This window comes from Daphnia pulex, chromosome 12 (assembly GCF_021134715.1).
Source record: "Daphnia pulex isolate KAP4 chromosome 12, ASM2113471v1".
Lineage (NCBI taxonomy): Eukaryota > Metazoa > Arthropoda > Branchiopoda > Diplostraca > Daphniidae > Daphnia > Daphnia pulex.
Window position 1 is genome coordinate 3,020,891 of NC_060028.1, and position 16,521 is coordinate 3,037,411.

At 38.8% G+C, this 16,521-nt stretch overlaps 2 protein-coding genes across 3 annotated transcripts; one reads left to right on the plus strand and one right to left on the minus strand.

Annotated features, from left to right (window-relative positions):
• Window positions 1-4,986: 4,986 nt before the first annotated feature.
• On the minus strand, window positions 4,987-8,118 carry LOC124208641 (speckle targeted PIP5K1A-regulated poly(A) polymerase-like). Its single transcript, XM_046606486.1, has 7 exons — window positions 8,012-8,118; window positions 7,891-7,948; window positions 7,583-7,754; window positions 7,390-7,507; window positions 7,202-7,311; window positions 6,641-6,925; window positions 4,987-6,544 (listed from the first exon to the last, which is right to left on the minus strand). Exons 2-7 carry the CDS (start codon window positions 7,903-7,905, stop codon window positions 5,031-5,033), a joined length of 2,214 nt encoding a protein of 737 aa, XP_046462442.1. The 5' UTR covers window positions 7,906-7,948; window positions 8,012-8,118; the 3' UTR covers window positions 4,987-5,030.
• Window positions 8,119-8,153: 35 nt separating this feature from the next.
• LOC124208640 (AP-2 complex subunit alpha-like) lies at window positions 8,154-14,210 on the plus strand. 2 transcript variants are annotated; one of them, XM_046606484.1, is made up of 20 exons: window positions 8,227-8,277; window positions 8,337-8,380; window positions 9,048-9,128; window positions 9,227-9,438; window positions 9,513-9,706; window positions 9,789-9,912; window positions 10,104-10,211; window positions 10,332-10,440; window positions 10,510-10,660; window positions 10,814-10,982; window positions 11,040-11,177; window positions 11,251-11,433; window positions 11,508-11,639; window positions 11,709-11,906; window positions 11,979-12,331; window positions 12,533-12,662; window positions 12,729-12,867; window positions 12,973-13,117; window positions 13,197-13,401; window positions 13,486-14,210. In XM_046606484.1, the coding sequence occupies exons 3-20, from the start codon at window positions 9,065-9,067 to the stop codon at window positions 13,561-13,563; spliced, it is 2,832 nt and encodes a 943-aa protein (XP_046462440.1). In that variant the 5' UTR covers window positions 8,227-8,277; window positions 8,337-8,380; window positions 9,048-9,064; the 3' UTR covers window positions 13,564-14,210. The 2 variants fall into 2 exon arrangements, with proteins under 2 accessions (XP_046462439.1, XP_046462440.1); XM_046606483.1 differs by lacking the exon at window positions 8,337-8,380 and having other exon boundaries at window positions 8,154-8,277.
• The last annotated feature ends 2,311 nt before the right edge of the window (window positions 14,211-16,521 follow it).

The window sequence follows — 16,521 nt, forward strand, 5'->3', positions numbered from 1 at the left end:
AAAGACTTGTAATTGGTGTGGGGCCAATCTTGGTCTTGTTACTATCGGAGGAGACCAGTGGTAGTCATATGTAGCAATCAGTTTCGTGAGAGAGACATGTCAGACTGTTTGTTGAATGTACAAGTGTACAACTGTGAAATATAGATCATATTGAAATATATCTACAAATCACAATCGAGTTATGGTGTTGTGGTTAGCGTACTGGCTTGTGAACTCACAGGTTAATGGTTCAAAACCAGAGGGTGGCAAAACTTTTTTTTCTTGAAAATCTGTTTTTGGTCTGTAAATGGTGATCCCGTTTTACGGATCTGTCACAGACCTGTATGTCAGTCTGTAAAAGTGTTTCACTCCAAACAATTTACAGACTCTCAAAAACAGATCTGTAACAGACCTGAAACAGAGTCTGTGTGCTACCTGGGTAGTCGCAACCATAGGCTTGAAGCATATTTAAATGAGCCAGGTGTTCCCATGGGGGTTCCTGTGAATCCTATTGACCCTGAGAGTGAATTGCATCCAACGAAGCCTCTTGAATTTTGGAAAACAAACAGAAGTAGATTTCCAATACTGAGTCAAATTGCCAGAGACGCTGTGTCTGTCGCAGCCTCGTCCGGTTCGATTGAGCGAGTCTTTAGCACCGCTTCCGATATAATGTCGGCGAAGAGATACGGAATAAAGCCTGATTTGTTTGATAATTTAATGTTTATTAAATGCAATGCTTCACATGCTCCAAATTCACAAAGCAAGATCAAGTAGAATTTCATCTTTCCTTATCTGTGCTTGTGTGAAAGAATAAACTGTAATCAGTGGTGAATAAACAATAAAGAATAATTTAAAAAAAATATCCTGTATCTTGTATCTTATCTTATCTTATCTTTTAGTAATTTTGAAAAATAATAATAAAGAATAATTTAAAAAAAAATAAGTATCTTGTATCTTGTATCTATCTTATCTTATCTGGGGGTTTTTTTCAAGATACTATCTTCTATCTTTTTTCCTCCTAAATTTTGGGTTATCTTATCTTTATCTTATCTTTGAGAACTTTAAAACAAAGTATCTCTATCTTCACGCTCCACTGTTAAAAAACTTAACAACTATTTCGGGGTTAAACGCCCTAAATTCTCGCTAAACCAGATCTGGGGTTCCCAAACCCGAAAAATTTGTATCGTATCGCAATACGAAACGTTCGGGGATGTATAGAAGACAAACAAAAGATGTGACTTGAGCCAGGATCGAACCTTCAACTTTTAACTTGCTAGCTCAACTTGCTAACCATTTGACCACTAGAGTTATTATCATATTATAAATTAGATTTTATACGTAAGTACGTAAGGACTTAAAAAGTTTTATAGTCTTTGTTAGTAAAGAAAATAAGAGTTAGAGGGTAGCGGGCGTGTTTGTCGAAAATACTAGTACTTAGACTTAATATTTATTATACGATAGAATACTTACGTTTTCAGAAATCGATATAATTTTTAAGGAAAGGGATGCATGCTTGAAAATATTTCAAGTTGGAAAATGTGATATGTATAAATGAAAATTGATCTACTTGATAAGTAGTTTGCAAATACTTTGATTAAAAATAAAAATGGATAAACTATAAAAATGTTAAATGTACTTGAAATAATTCTATTCGCTGCTGCATAGTTTAGAGAATAGAGAAAAGCTGAACTTGTCATTGTCTGCCCGCCGGATGCCGACGGGATTGCTTTGCTAATCATGATTAAAATCTATGTCCAAAGTAGGCCTATGCACTCCCTAAATGTCTAGCCATGCCCAAAAATTTTGGGGTAATTTTCCCCAAATATTTGTAGTTAAATTTGAAAAAAAATGAAATTGGTGCGTAAAACCACGAAATTGGCGAAAAGCGTCACAATTTCGTACATTCACCTATTTTTGGTGGTTGACAACCCCCAAAAATTGGTACCCTTTTTAACAGTGTCAAAAAAAAAGGTAGGACGCACTGGTGTCGTGACTGTTGTCTACTGATTGAAACAAAAAAATCGAAAGCAGACGACAGTACGATACTTTAACTATAAGGGGGGGGGGTCTGAAGAAAAATCGCCTCACCGTCTTATCCCCCCCCCTACAAAAAAACAAACTTCCTTCCCAAATCCCAACCAACCCCCCGCAAAAAAGAGCCCCCTCCCACCCACCACCGTAAAAAAACCGACCCCCTTCCCAGTTCCTACCCACCCCCCGCCAAAAAATCGACCCCTTCCCCCAATCCGAACCGCAAAAATGGGGGGGGGGGGGGTTCTGTAGAAAAATCGCCTCCCCGTCTTATCCCCCCCTCCAAAAAACAGACTAACTTCCCAAATCCCAACCAACCCCCCGCAAAAAAGAGCCCCCTCCCACCCACCACCCTAAAAAAACCGACCCCCTTCCCAGTTCCTACCCACCCTTCGCCAAAAAATCGACCCTTCCCCCAATCCGAACCGCAAAAACGAAAAAAGCGGTTTAATCGAAAGCGCTCACGATCCGCTGAACGGACCGTGATGATTTTAGTGTCAACTAGTCCGTCTCATCAAGCCTAACTTCACCTACCCACCACAGACAGGATCAAAGAGACAATTTATACGAAACCCGAAAATTGTCCGAAAACCCGGTCCTAATAACACCCCCAGGACCCTCTTGGAAGTCAAGAGGGAATCAGATCTTTTATAATTGAAATTCGGGTTCAGAAAGTAAACTTTAAGTGAAATAACCTAAAATTTATTTTTAAATAGAAAAACCAAATTTTAGCATGTTTTAGGCAAAATTTAAACAAAACTTGGATTTATTTTGTTTGAACTTTGAAGTCTAAAAACCGACATTGGTCCGATTTAAACCCCGGAAAAACGGACATATAATCCAGCTTTTGGTCGGAGAATTGGCCCGAGGGAAGAAAGGGGAGAAGAGGAAAGTATGGGTCCCCCCGTTTTTCATACTTTCCTTTTCTCCCTATTCTTCCCTCGGGCCAATTCTCCGACCAAAACAACCAACAAAAATGGCGGAAATCGAAACAATTGACACGCGGAACCGCGAGGTGAATAGCCTCTATTATAAGTTTTCCTTTTTTTCCCTCGATTCCCCTTCACCAGTTTTGCCATATCCCAAAAACTCTTTCTTCCCTTGGACCGAAGAGGGAGAAAGAGAAAGGATAAGGATTTTGGGAAGATAGTGTTGCTTCAAGCAACACAACCGGGCCGTGATTACTGATTAGACGAGTAGGCTAGATATTGTTCGAGCCCCCATCCCGACTTTATTAGGAGTCTCACATGTCTCATGCTCGACAGACTAGGGCTGTGGCCCGGGACGTTTTTAGCGGGGTTTTTTTATGGGTTTTTTAGACGGATTTTTCTTCTTCCGCGGGTCGGAGCGGGTTGGGCCAAATGAATGAACGGGTTTGGCCCGGGCCAACCCATAGGTCAAAAAATTTTTACCGGTCGGGTAACGGCCCGGGTAAAAAATCGGGTCAAACACACTTTTTTTTTACAAACTTTAAAAAATTCCCTAAATTTCTTAATTATCTTCTTCTTCCAACAGTGACACATCAATTCTGTCTTCTGAACACCCCTGAACGCCCTTTTCTACCACTTATCCTACTTTTCATGCTACGAAATTATCGTAGAGCATTTGGCGGCAATATTTTGAGGCCGCAGGCATAGAGAATAACGAGCTTCTCTATGTGGCTACTAGATGGCGCCACCGCTCGGGTTGGCCCGCGGACCCGGAGGTTTAACCCGTCGCCCGTCCCGTTAAAAAAATGCCTCGGTGGGTCGAGTCGGGTTGGGTTTATTTTCGTTCAGCCCGGGCGGTGGCCCGGGTTTTCATCGCCCGGGCCACAGCCCTACGACAGACTGAGCTATAGGTAGGGCTGTGGCCCGGGACGTTTTTAGCGGTTTTTTTTTAATGGGTTTTTTAGACGGGTTTTTCTTCTTCCGTGGGTCGTAGCGGGTTGGGCCAACTGAGTGACCGGGTTTGGCCCGGGCCAACCCATGGGTCAAAAAAATTTTACCGGTCGGGTAACGGCCCGGGTAAAAAATCCGGTCAAACACACTTTTTTTTTTACAAACTTAAAAAAATTCCCTAGATTTCTTAATTATCTTCTTCTTCCAACAGTGACACGTCAATTCTGTCTTCTGAACACCCCTGAACGCCCTTTTCTACCACTTATCCTACTTTTCATGCTACGAAATTATCGTAGAGCATTTGGCGGCAATATTTTGAGGCCGCAGGCATAAAGAATAACGAGCTTCTCTATGTGACTACTAGATGGCGCCACCGCTCGGGTTGGCCCGCGGACCCGGGGGTTCAACCCGTCGCCCGCCCCGTTAAAAAAAATGCCTCGGTGGGTCGAGTCGGGTTGGGTTTTTTTTCGTTCAGCCCGGGCGGTGGCCCGGGTTTTCATCGCCCGGGCCACAGCCCTAGCTATAGGGCTCTTTCGGATCTGTTTTCTTTAGCCGTTTTATCTGGCAACGCAGCATGGCTGGTAGACTTTTTTAGCGCGAGAACGGGGAGAAGAGGGAGAATGGGACGAATGAAGGAGAAGAGGAAACGTGGGTCCCCTTTTTTTCGTACGCCCTCCTCCCTCCCACTCGTCCCATTCTCCCTCTTCTCCCCGTTCTCGCGCTAAAAAAGTCTAGAGCGATGCTGCGTCGCCAGATAAAACGGCTAAAGAAAACAGATCCGAAAGAGCCCTATAGTCTTGCTAAATGACGGTACACTCAATCGCCATCTAAATTACAATTTTTGTTGACAATAACATATTTACGGTACCTTAAATTATCCTTTCTACTCGCAATTAATACGAACAATCTAGTTTCAAAGGCCGACACATAGCGGCGTTTTTTTTTTTAAAGAAATGAGGACTTTGCATTTAATTAACCTTCGACAATGGTAAAAATTTCTTATTTTATCCCAATTCGTGGGATTAAAACACCGTACAGATCCTGCGGTCCTCCCCTCCCCCCGTACTTACAAAGTGGTACAGATAAAAACTACTGATGAGGTATTATTCGGCTCTTTTATTTAAAGTGAAAACGACTCCACTAGCTCAGTTCATAAGGCAATTCGCTTGCTATCAAATGATGCTTTACAGATTTTGTTACAAAGCGACGAACATTGTTCACAAGTTTCACAAAAACTGATTCGGGGATATCTGTGTTTCCAAAATGTAGAGCTACAATCGGAAATTTGGCATCACAAGTAATAGAGAAATTCACAATCGCGAATGGATTTACATTTTCAAATAAGGCATTTTCACTAGAAATTAACGATGTTATAGTTTTTTCCTGATCGAGCAAAGAATTTTTATCATTTCCTTTATGAATCTCACTTGATAACTCATCTCGTTTGTTAAAAATGTCAAATGGTAAAGTCATTGAGTAATTAGTTCTCCATTTAACAATCGAATCATTTCCAACCAGAACTTCGAGATCACAATCATCCAATTTTCGTTGTTTGCTTTCAATCTGAGTGGTTTCCTCTACTCGAATACCATAAGAAAAAATGAACAAACTAATAATGAACTGGCCAACAGACTGGCACAGTTTTTTTACATTTTCAAGACTAGCCACACCATCAAGTGATACGAATTTGAGAAGCACTGAAGACTGGGTAGGGTTTCTTTTGGCCTTTGAGGCATGTTTGGTTTTGAGAGGAACTTTAAATAGTGCGGGTAAGGCGGACTGCTTGTCACTTTTTTTAACGTCAACTATTCTCAAACACGTACGCTCAGCCAATTCACATAGCGACTGAAACAACTCGAAATGTCGGAAATTAAAACTAACGTTGAAATTAAGTTCGAATGGATCTTGAACGGAGAGTAGACTTATTTTTAAAGGAGGTCTTGAATCGCCTTGTTTGGTGTTACACAGCAAGGTTGATCGACATTCAGGCGAATGAGGCGCATCGACGAATTCAGTTTTGAGTAAACATTTTCCTATGCGTGGACACACTACCACTTCGTTAGCATTTAACTTTTGGTAAAATCGAAAAAATCCAATCAATAAATAAATTATGGACATCTCGGAGGTCGCTTGAGTTGGTGATTTTCCTGTATCCAATGGGACCTGGAAGCTTATATTCCAGCCGTTACAATATATCTTTTTTTCCTGTGGCACTTCACTTTGTAAGGACTCTATAGATGGAACTAGAGGGGGATCAGTTTGTTGTAAATAGAACACAGCCATAAGAGTCAAGGCATAACTAGATAACGTCGATTCAGGAGAACTAATTAAACGATGACTTTTAGCCCAAAATTTAAGCGCGTAGAGGTAAGGTCTGATGCGAACATCTAAACTTTGTAAGGAATACAACAGTTTAGAGTTCTGGACGGCAATGATGTTGTTACAAGTGAGATCACATTTAACCCCTATCGCACTGTAGACAAATTTGGAAACAGGGATACGAGCATTAGAAACAACAAACAGGTCTGTTATGTCCGGATGACTGCGTATGATATTAGAAGCTCGACGAAGAGTTTTCAACATATACTCCCTTTTTTTCTCTGTTAATTTTTCATCCGATAAAGAAGCATCTGCTACAGCAAGTCCTTCATCATCTGTAAAAAAAAAATGAAAAATAACAGATTCTTTTAGTTGTTTTACGAAATATATGACGTATAATTAAATTTTTTTGCAGTTCTTCTATATCATACATTTAGGAATCTCCAAGAAAATGTCAAGATCAGAATCATTGCGAAAGGCTAATCCAGTAACGGATGATCCAAAAAGATGAAGGCAACAGCCAGGAAACTCGAGCGACAGCCATTCCTCTAAAGATGATATGATCTGAGACTTCGTGCTTTTTTCTTCTTCTGTAGTTTCTACTATCTTAACCAATAAATGAATTTGCTCATCTACAGGTATCACAGCATTTGATTTTAAAGTTTCTTCAAATTTTCTTTTGAAAACCTCAATTTCGTCAAATAATCCAGCTGAACCTAGAAATTAAAAAAAGGGAATCTTACTAACGTGATTGAACAAAGCGATCATAATCAAAATAATTTTGGTATCGTAAAATCGGATACCCGTTCCCATATAAGAATGATTTTCAACCGACTTATCACATTAATAAACTGCAAACATATTATAATCCTATTTGAAGATGACAATTAAAACTAATTTACAAAATATGTTAACATCAATCAAAATTAGATTAAGCAGCAACTAATATAAACTCAGATGTTTAAAAAAAATTACAACTTAAATTTAAAAACCTTTGGATGATGAGTTTGTTAGATTATGTTCAACTTGATTTCTTGGTTGCACTCCCAACAAACTTCCTTCCACATGATGAGAGCATTTCAGTGCCATATCTGCTTGCTTTCTTTAAAGGTTAAAAACAAAATCTAAGTTAAACATTGATACAAAAATATTGTTGATGATTGTGAAAAATTTAACCAACTTTGTTCTGAACTGCAACAATCCTGTGTTTTCCGTTTCATTCCTTAAAATGGCTATTACTTGTCCAAATTGTTTGAAATGTTTTACTAGTTTGTCTTTCCTTAGGGAAGTTGGAATTCCTAGTTTTAAATGGATAGAAAATATTTCAAAATACTGAACACAGAATAAAGATTTCTCAGGTATCTTTGAATTACCAGTAATATAGATTCCTTCACTGCTAATTTGTTGAGAAATTCTCTTTTTCATTTTTATTTGATTAACTAGCAAAATATGCTTTTTTCCTTTCAAATGTTGCTCCATACTGATGCGGTCTATTTGTATATTGCAAACAGAGCACAACTCTTTTGGCACATGTTTTTCTTCATTCTTCATGGAAAAGAAAAAATCATATTAAAGTCTTAATACAAAAATTAAGTTAATAGAAAAATCATACATTGTACATAAAATGAGACTCTTTGAAGTTGGAAATATTAAAACAAAAATAAATAAAAGAGGGCCATACCTTGACTTGATTCATTCTACTTCAGTATAAAGTTTGGAATTGTCTAGCCAAAACGTTACTGGAAGTAGGAGATGAACGGTAGTTAGTGAAATGAAGGAGATTATAGCATTTGTTTTGAAACCTTGGAGCAAGTTACAAAACGTGCTGGCTTGTTCAAATCGGACTTTTTATTAGCAGGTGCATGCGGCAATTACGGCATTGACGATCACCATCACCTTATTGTTATTTCATTTCAAGCAGACAACAGTTTTGCTCATTGAAATTTCAGCTCAACCGCTAGATGTCCTAGATGTCGTGGATGTGTGAAGTGGGTGGTATTTGGTATCGTCTTAGGTTTACTACATTGACAGTAAAGGCAAGGAGTTTCTTCACCGGTCGAATATCTCAGTAAGAATTGGCACTTGGTTTTTCATTGATATTCACATATATTTCTATTCTTTATCAAGTTTTGGGTAGTTTGATCGGTTGTACTGGACTAGTTATATACACGGTATGCCTACTCTTATACGAGACATTTCTGATCTCTTTAGTCCTTACTCCATTAGGTTATAATGACAGGAACCACTCATTTTATAAAATTTCGGGAGTAGACCTTGATAACAGTCTTTTTGTTTGAATCTGTGTTTTATGAGGAAATCTTTAAAAACCAGAAGGTGTCATTGGTCTATTACACTACAATATCCTTTTGTATGTTAGTGGTCTCGAAGTTTAGTTTCAGTTATTTTCATTTCAATGAGCCTATTGCACTTCAAATTTTCAAGTTAATTTATCTATTACCTTCATTAGCAGGGAACTGAAATTTTGTGATTCTAGATTATGCCCGATCATTGTAGAAATGTTTTGGTTTTTTTATGTGGGCCACATATTATTAGGGTTTCTAAAAATTGTTTTCATTTTAATGATTGAGTATGTAGTGTGACTAGATCATTTTAAAATATGGTAATTATTATGCATTTAGTTGTAAGATTATTTATGACCTGCACCACGAAATCAATATCTGTGGCTTCGGTGGCCATTACGTACGACTGTGCGCAAGCGCTCTACAAACGTATATATTTATATATACACATATAATTTTTTAAAAATAAACACTACTGTAACAGCCTAATACTTTGTATAGTATTGTATCTTTATTAATACTTCGATCTCTATTGCAGTTGAGAACAGAAAGAGAATGCCGGCCGTCAGAGGAGATGGTATGCGGGGCCTGGCCGTCTTCATTTCGGACATTCGAAACTGTGTGTATTTTCTTCATTTTTGTTCTGATTTCATTTTGTTTTTGTTTTATTTGTTTATTTTTCATTTTTTTTTTTTACATTTTACCATCTGTCTGCAGGTAAAAGCAAAGAAGCGGAAATAAAGCGAATTAATAAGGAGCTGGCCAACATACGATCCAAATTCAAAGGCGACAAAACCTTGGATGGCTACCAAAAAAAGAAATATGTGTGCAAATTGCTATTCATCTTCCTCTTGGGACACGATATAGATTTTGGTCACATGGAAGCCGTCAATCTTCTATCATCCAACAAGTACACCGAGAAGCAAATTGTACAAACCATTTGAACTTTTTCGATTTTAGTGCAGTTTTCATTTATTAATATTTATTTCACACCTATCGTCAGGGCTACCTTTTCATCTCAGTGCTGGTCAACACTAACAGTGATCTGATTCGATTGATTATTCAAAGTATCAAGAATGATTTGGCGTCACGCAATCCCATTCACGTTAACTTGGCACTTCAGTGCATTGCCAACATAGGAAGCAAAGAAATGGCCGAGACCTTTGGCACAGAAATCCCGAAATTACTTGTGTCGGGGTAAGTGACTTGAATTACCTTTGCAGAAAAAAAAATAAGACATTTTCATATTTTAAATTTGTTCATATAACATCATAAACAGAGACACTATGGACGTTGTAAAGCAGTCGGCTGCTCTCTGTCTTCTGAGACTGCTTCGAACCTGCCCGGAAGTCATACCAAGCGGAGAATGGACATCACGAATTATCCACTTACTAAATGACCAGGTGTGAATGACCTGGTAGCATGATGGCATTAGGTTCCTAAGTTCAAAGCCTTTCTTGGTCGAAGTAGAAGAGGAACCTTCGGTCGAAGATCGACAGTTGTTCGAACAAGATATTCCTCTCCATTGTCCACATCATGATTTGAATTGGTCTTTACCAAAATAATATCAAAAGCATTTCTTCTTTTTTTTCAGCACTTAGGAGTTGTAACGGCTGCTGCCTCTTTGATTGAAGCCCTGGTGAAACGGAACACTGACGAGTACAAGGGATGTGTTAGCCTGGCAGTCTCTCGTCTCAGCCGGGTAAATTCGAAATATAAATTCCAATATACTTTACTAATGTTATTGTTTATCAATCTAAACACTACTACTAAAATCAATCAAAAGAAAAATAAATAATTTGTTTTTCTTAATTGCATTCAGATCGTGACAGCCAGCTACACAGATTTACAGGACTACACTTATTATTTTGTACCCGCTCCCTGGCTGTCTGTTAAACTTCTGAGACTACTGCAAAACTACCCTCCACCGGGTAAATTTCTGAATTTAATCAGAAGCAATTTAATGTTGTCTTAAATATGAATTATTTATTTCATTTCAGAGGATGCCGGTGTCCGCGGAAGATTAACTGAATGTTTAGAAACCATCTTAAACAAGGCACAAGAACCGCCGAAATCAAAGAAAGTGCAGCATTCTAACGCTAAAAATGCTGTTCTCTTTGAGGCAATCAGTTTAATCATTCACGCCGATAGGTGGGTTTTCTAAAAAAAAATTCTTCGCTAGTAGAAAATATTTTTTCCTATTCTAAATCGGCATTTGCTATTACCACATCAGTTAGTGTGTTATTTGAGGCGGAGGAAATATTGTGTGAAGTCCCTTACACCTTTGTTGTCTTTTAATTTCAGTGATGCAACATTGCTCGTTCGGGGATGTAACCAGCTCGGCCAATTCTTGTCCCACCGGGAAACAAATCTGCGGTATCTAGCACTAGAGTCGCTATGCCTCTTGGCGACTTCAGAATTTTCCCATGACTCGGTGAAGAAGCATCAGGAGACTGTCATCAATGCACTTAAGGTATTCACTCCTCTCGAAAACAGTGATTACTTTATTAGAATTCTCTCTTTGCTACAGACGGAACGAGATGTATCGGTGCGTCAACGAGCAGTTGATCTCTTGTATGCCATGTGTGACAAGAGCAATGCCGAAGAGATCGTTCAGGAAATGCTAAACTATCTTGAAACTGCTGATTACTCGATTCGAGAAGAAATGGTGGGTTCTATTGAGCTATTTTGTTCATTTCTTAAATTTAACCCATACCATTTCATTGGTATTTGCTGTGCAGGTGTTGAAAGTAGCTATTTTGGCTGAGAAATATGCTACAGACTACACGTGGTACGTCGACGTTATTCTCAACTTAATTCGTATTGCTGGGGATTATGTTTCCGACGAAGTCTGGTTCCGCGTTATCCAGATTGTAATAAACAGGGACGACGTTCAAGGTTACGCAGCTAAAACAGTGTTCGAAGTATGCATTTTTTTTCCCCCTCTCTTAATATTATTATTGATATTTTATTAATTTTTCTTTGGGAAATATTACAGGCTCTCCAGGCACCGGCATGTCACGAAAATATGGTGAAAGTAGGTTCCTATGTTTTAGGGGAGTTTGGCAATCTAATTGCAGGAGATCAGCGTTCTTCCCCAGCTGTCCAATTCCAACTTCTACATTCCAAAGTAAGACATTTTTATTTTCAAATCCGTTTATCCAGTTTACAAATTACATAAAATATTTTGTGCTTTTAGTACCACCTTTGTTCCGCCAACACCCGTGCTCTTTTGCTGACTACCTATGTTAAGTTTGTCAACCTGTTTCCGGAGATCAAACATCTTATACAAGATGTGTTCAAAGCTGACAATAATCTACGCAGTGCTGATGCCGAGCTCCAGCAACGAGCATCTGAATATCTCCAACTTAGCATCGTCGCGTCAACCGATGTCTTGGTGGGTTTGTTTGGTTCGTTTACCGAAATCAGCCATTTCCATGTAATAGACATTATTCGTATTTGTTCACAGGCAACAGTTCTAGAAGAGATGCCTCCTTTCCCAGAACGGGAATCTTCCATCTTGGCTATTTTAAAGAAGAAGAAGCCAGGCCGCGTTGCCGAGCCCGGAACAGCAGGAAACGACTCGGCTACTCCCAAAGAGCGGAAGAGTCCCGCGTTGAACTCGGTGGGCAATCACTCCACACACAATACCAGTAACCAGAGCACCGATCTTCTTGGTTTGACATCGCCTTCTGGGTCTTCGGCCTCGCCAAATCCTGCTCCATTAGTCGACATGCTTGCCGATGTATTCAGCTCAGCTTCTCCGCCAAGTGTCAATAACGGATTTGGCTCTTCGTTTCAACCCATCGACAATTTGAAAAAGTAACGCTTCTCGACTTAGACACATTTTTCTTTCTAATTTTGGCGATGTTTGGCTACAACTTCTTATAAAGTCTAAACTTTATAATAAGGTAAATTGCCAGAATTGTTTCTTGTTTGAGCCGCGTGGTATAACTTGTAACTGTTAACGTCAGTCTGTACTCCGCTACACGCAAATAATGGGTCTAATGATTCTGCGGTTAGGTTTGCCTGCAAGAATAACGGGGTGCTCTTTGAAAACGACCTGCTTCAAATCGGAGTCAAGTCGGAATTCCGTCAGAATCTCGGGCGCATTGCGCTATATTTTGGAAACAAAACATCATTTGCTCTACAGGTATAGTTGGTATTCCGTTCGCGAATCTGGAAAATGTCAATAAATCTTGTCGGGCCATTTATTTAGGGCTTTTCGTCTTCTGTGGGAACCCCGGGAGATCTAGCAACGAAACTGATTCTTCAAGTTAAACCCGTCGATGTGAACGTCGATGCCGGTGCACAAATTCAACAGCTGGTCAATGTCGAGTGTGTCGACGAATTCTTAGGTGAAGCCTTTATTTTCTTTTTCAGCCACTGCAATTACTTTCGCTTTTTTACGAGCCTGGTCAGTGAGTAATGTGGACTGTTTTTTGTTTTGTTTTTCTTTTTAGAATATCCGACGCTAACTATTCTCTTCCTCTACAACGGAGTGCAACAGCGATTGAGTCTCAAGTTGCCGTTGACAATTAACAAGTTCTTTGAACCCACCGAAATGAACTCGGAAGCATTTTTCACCCGTTGGAAGAATCTCAGCGGGTGAGTTGCTTGATAGCTCGATGTTTTGACTCACTATTGATCGTTTTGTGTGCTAATATGGCTCGTTTTTGTTGTTCAGTTCCAATCAAGAAGCTCAGAAAATATTCCAAGCTACTCAACCAATCGACGCGTCTCACATTCGCACGAAATTGATCGGTACAGGCATGAAATTGTTAGACGGCATTGATCCAAACCCAGAAAACTACGTTAGTGCTGGCATCATCCACACTCGCACCCAGCAGATCGGTTGCTTACTAAGGCTTGAGCCCAACCGTCAAGCCCAGGTAAAGAAAGAAAACGAGAATAAATAATTAAATGCTACACGTTTTCTTTATGCGTGGCGTCACTAATTCCTGTGTGTGTTACAGATGTATCGTCTGACTATTCGTTCGAGCAAGGATTCGGTGGCAAAGCTGATATGCGATCTTCTCTGCGATCAATTTTGAACCAACAGGCACGCGTGAAACGAACTTATATAGAAACAGCAGAGATAACAGTTGACATGCAACCCACTGAAGGAAAAAATTATCGTAAAGAAATTAGTCGAATGACGAAAAAGATTTTCATACAAGACAACAACAACAACTAAAAATCCCGGCATCAACCGACATCGCCGAGTCCACGCGTCAAAAGATGTTTGCAATAGGCAAATAGTTTTGATCGGGCCCAACATATACGTGTTTGTTCGTCTTCATTACCGAACGATTTGATTCGGTAATTTTCTCCTTTAAAAAAAATCTATGTTTGTGAAATTCCCCAAGTTTAAATATTTCTTAGTGGTCTTGTGCACTTTATTTCCCCCGCTTTACTATATTATTTCCTTGTACTTTAATTCCGGTGACTGAGGTTGATTGGAGTACCACCACTTTTTACCTCGGCATCTAAGGAAGTTAGCGGCGTGAAGAAAAGCCATTATTCTTTGTGGAACTCTGCTGTTCGTCGTACTTTATCATTATTCATATTATTTTTTTTTTCTTTCTTGTTGTTACTTATTTAGCTGTTAATTCTCCACAAAAAAAACCGCCCTCTTCTCCATATCCCGGACTCTTTCTCCTGAAAAAAAAAAATACACCGTGCACGTGTTCTCTGTTGATGTGGAAAAATTTTTCTGTTTTTATGTTCGTGTTTAATTAAGAGGATTTCCCCACGCAATCGACCAGCTGAGCCGGTAATCTAGACTACCGTTATCGAAACAGAGTTGACAAAAAGTTGCAGACTCCGATGTCTGATGTCTCCCGGCGCCTCCGGTCAATATCTCCTAAATAATCGAGTGCGAATTCGAAACTTAAGTAATTCATACTTTTTAATGTATTTCCTAATAAAATAAGCTTTATTAAGTTTATCTAAAGTAATTTTCCTTATACAATGCTATTACATGAATGTTTTAAGAATATTTATTCTGTGGCGTTATTAATGCGTTTTTGAGTTGACCTTTAAAAGAGAAAAAAATGTGAAAAAAACAATTTATATAGTCGTACAAAATAAGTTTGTTCCTTGGGCAATTTTAGGGGTAGGTAAGAGGGGTGGGGGATCGGGTAAGTACGTTTTTTGAAAAACAAGCGTAACGAGAAATAAGGTTTCGAGTCTTTTTTACAACCCAGACATATGACTGTCCCGACGTCTGCTGGTAAATCGCTTATAGTCAAAGTCATATCGAAATAAGTAACCTATATAGACTATAGAGGACTGACGGGTGAGGAGGTATCTATTTTTTTTTCTTTGACTGGATAAACAGATTTGATTATTTTCCTAGCATTTTTTTTTTTTGAAAATGAAATCAGAGTGACTGAAACGGTTTCGATTTAGTTGATATACACTTGCTGCCGCACCATGTTTCACGGCTGATAAAAAAATGTAATTCAACTGTTTTATTTTTGCGAATAAAAACACTCGGCGGTCAAGAGAACATTTTGTCTGTAAATTGCTTTTCTGTCTAGTTGATATATATTTCACCGCGTTCAATGCCGATCAAGATGGTGAGCATAATATCTATGCAACATTTCTTCACATGTCATTTATCACAAGACATTAGAGAACGATACAGGTCGCAGCCGGCCAGGATTGACCATGTCGTTTTCAACTACTGACATACTTTAAAAACCCTGAAAATCGACAATTACAATAATGGATCAGGAAATGAGAAAGTGACGGCCACTACCCACAAGCTCAGCAGGACAAACGCAATCTTTCGACGTCTTTCGAGTATATAAATGAGAAAATCTGACTAAGCTAATAGTTATTTTCGGTTATTTTTAGACTCAAAAATCTCATTAAATTGACTGACAAGTAGTCCGACTTACTACGCTCCGAATATCAAACTCAAATAACTCAACCTTGTGTGTTGAAATTGTAGTTCATAGCCCAGAGTGATGACGAGCTCATGCTCACTAAATAACCCTCCTCGTCAAAGACGGTAGTTGGGGTGTAGCAATGTAGGGAGCCCTGGTAGACATACGAAAAGTGGGATCAAACAGGTTTCTCTAATAAAGAAAAATGGCCTACAGCGCATTGGATGTTGAAGGATAGGTTGGCCTTTGATTGATTGTTGCGGGGCCCCTCCAGAAAAATTACAATTCAAATTGTGATTTTCGGTTGGATTTCAGTTTCGTTTCAGTTTTCAGTTTTTCGACTGTCTAGAATGGACAAAATACATTGTATTCCAATCAGAATCAGTTAAGATAAAGTGCATCACTTTTGGTATACGGTAACCTGTTGTATGCATACTACATATCACATATGTTATCAGTTTACGGACAGAGCTATAGCCAGATTGCGGCTTAAGGAAGTTTCTTTTCCGTATGTAGGCTACACAGATAAACAAAAAAAAAAACTTACGACTTTTAATTTTTATTGGCGGATAGTTCTTCTTATTATCTGGGTTTGCTTGCACCAATCCGGCGAAATCGAGTTGACAGCATCAACGAGAGATGGGTATAGAATTCGGATGAAGGTTTGACCATGAAGTACTTCATGGTTTGACAATGGCATGTCCTTAAAATTACCATACATGAATGACAGCGCTCTGGGTGCACCGATACATTCAATAATATTGAAAAGACATTCTTTTCCCCCTCCCATAAAAAGAAATCCACTAAAATGTAAATATGTTGAAGGGGGGAAAAACAAGTGCGCCGAAATGTATCTCAAAAGTTGACATGTAGAATAATAACCCGCGAATTTTAAAAAATATATTTTTTTCATAGTTAATACAATTTTTTTGTACTAGAAATTTCGAGAACGTGATTTTCTTAATTCGGTAGCAGATAAAACAGTTTGAAAAGAGAAAAAAAAAATAATCCGTTGAAAATAGAAATGTTCAAATATAAAAATAGTAATTGGATTTGTATAAAAAATAAGGTTGAGCAAGCATACCATTAGACTAGCACCCCAACTGTGTAAAAGGT

Excerpts from the sequence above, each read along its gene's own strand:
- LOC124208641 (XM_046606486.1), bottom strand. Across the intron at positions 7,508-7,582 it reads TGAAGGAATCTATATTACTG|GAATTCCAACTTCCCTAAGG; the intron begins GTAATTCAAAGA and ends ATTTAAAACTAG. Across the intron at positions 6,545-6,640 it reads TTTCTTGGAGATTCCTAAAT|ATGATGAAGGACTTGCTGTA; the intron begins GTATGATATAGA and ends TTTTTTTTACAG.
- LOC124208640 (XM_046606483.1), top strand. The coding sequence starts at position 9,065 with ATGCCGGCCGTCAGAGGAGATGGTATGCGGGGCCTGGCCGTCTTCATT. Across the intron at positions 11,640-11,708 it reads TCCAACTTCTACATTCCAAA|TACCACCTTTGTTCCGCCAA; the intron begins GTAAGACATTTT and ends TTGTGCTTTTAG. Across the intron at positions 12,868-12,972 it reads GTGTGTCGACGAATTCTTAG|AATATCCGACGCTAACTATT; the intron begins GTGAAGCCTTTA and ends TTTTCTTTTTAG.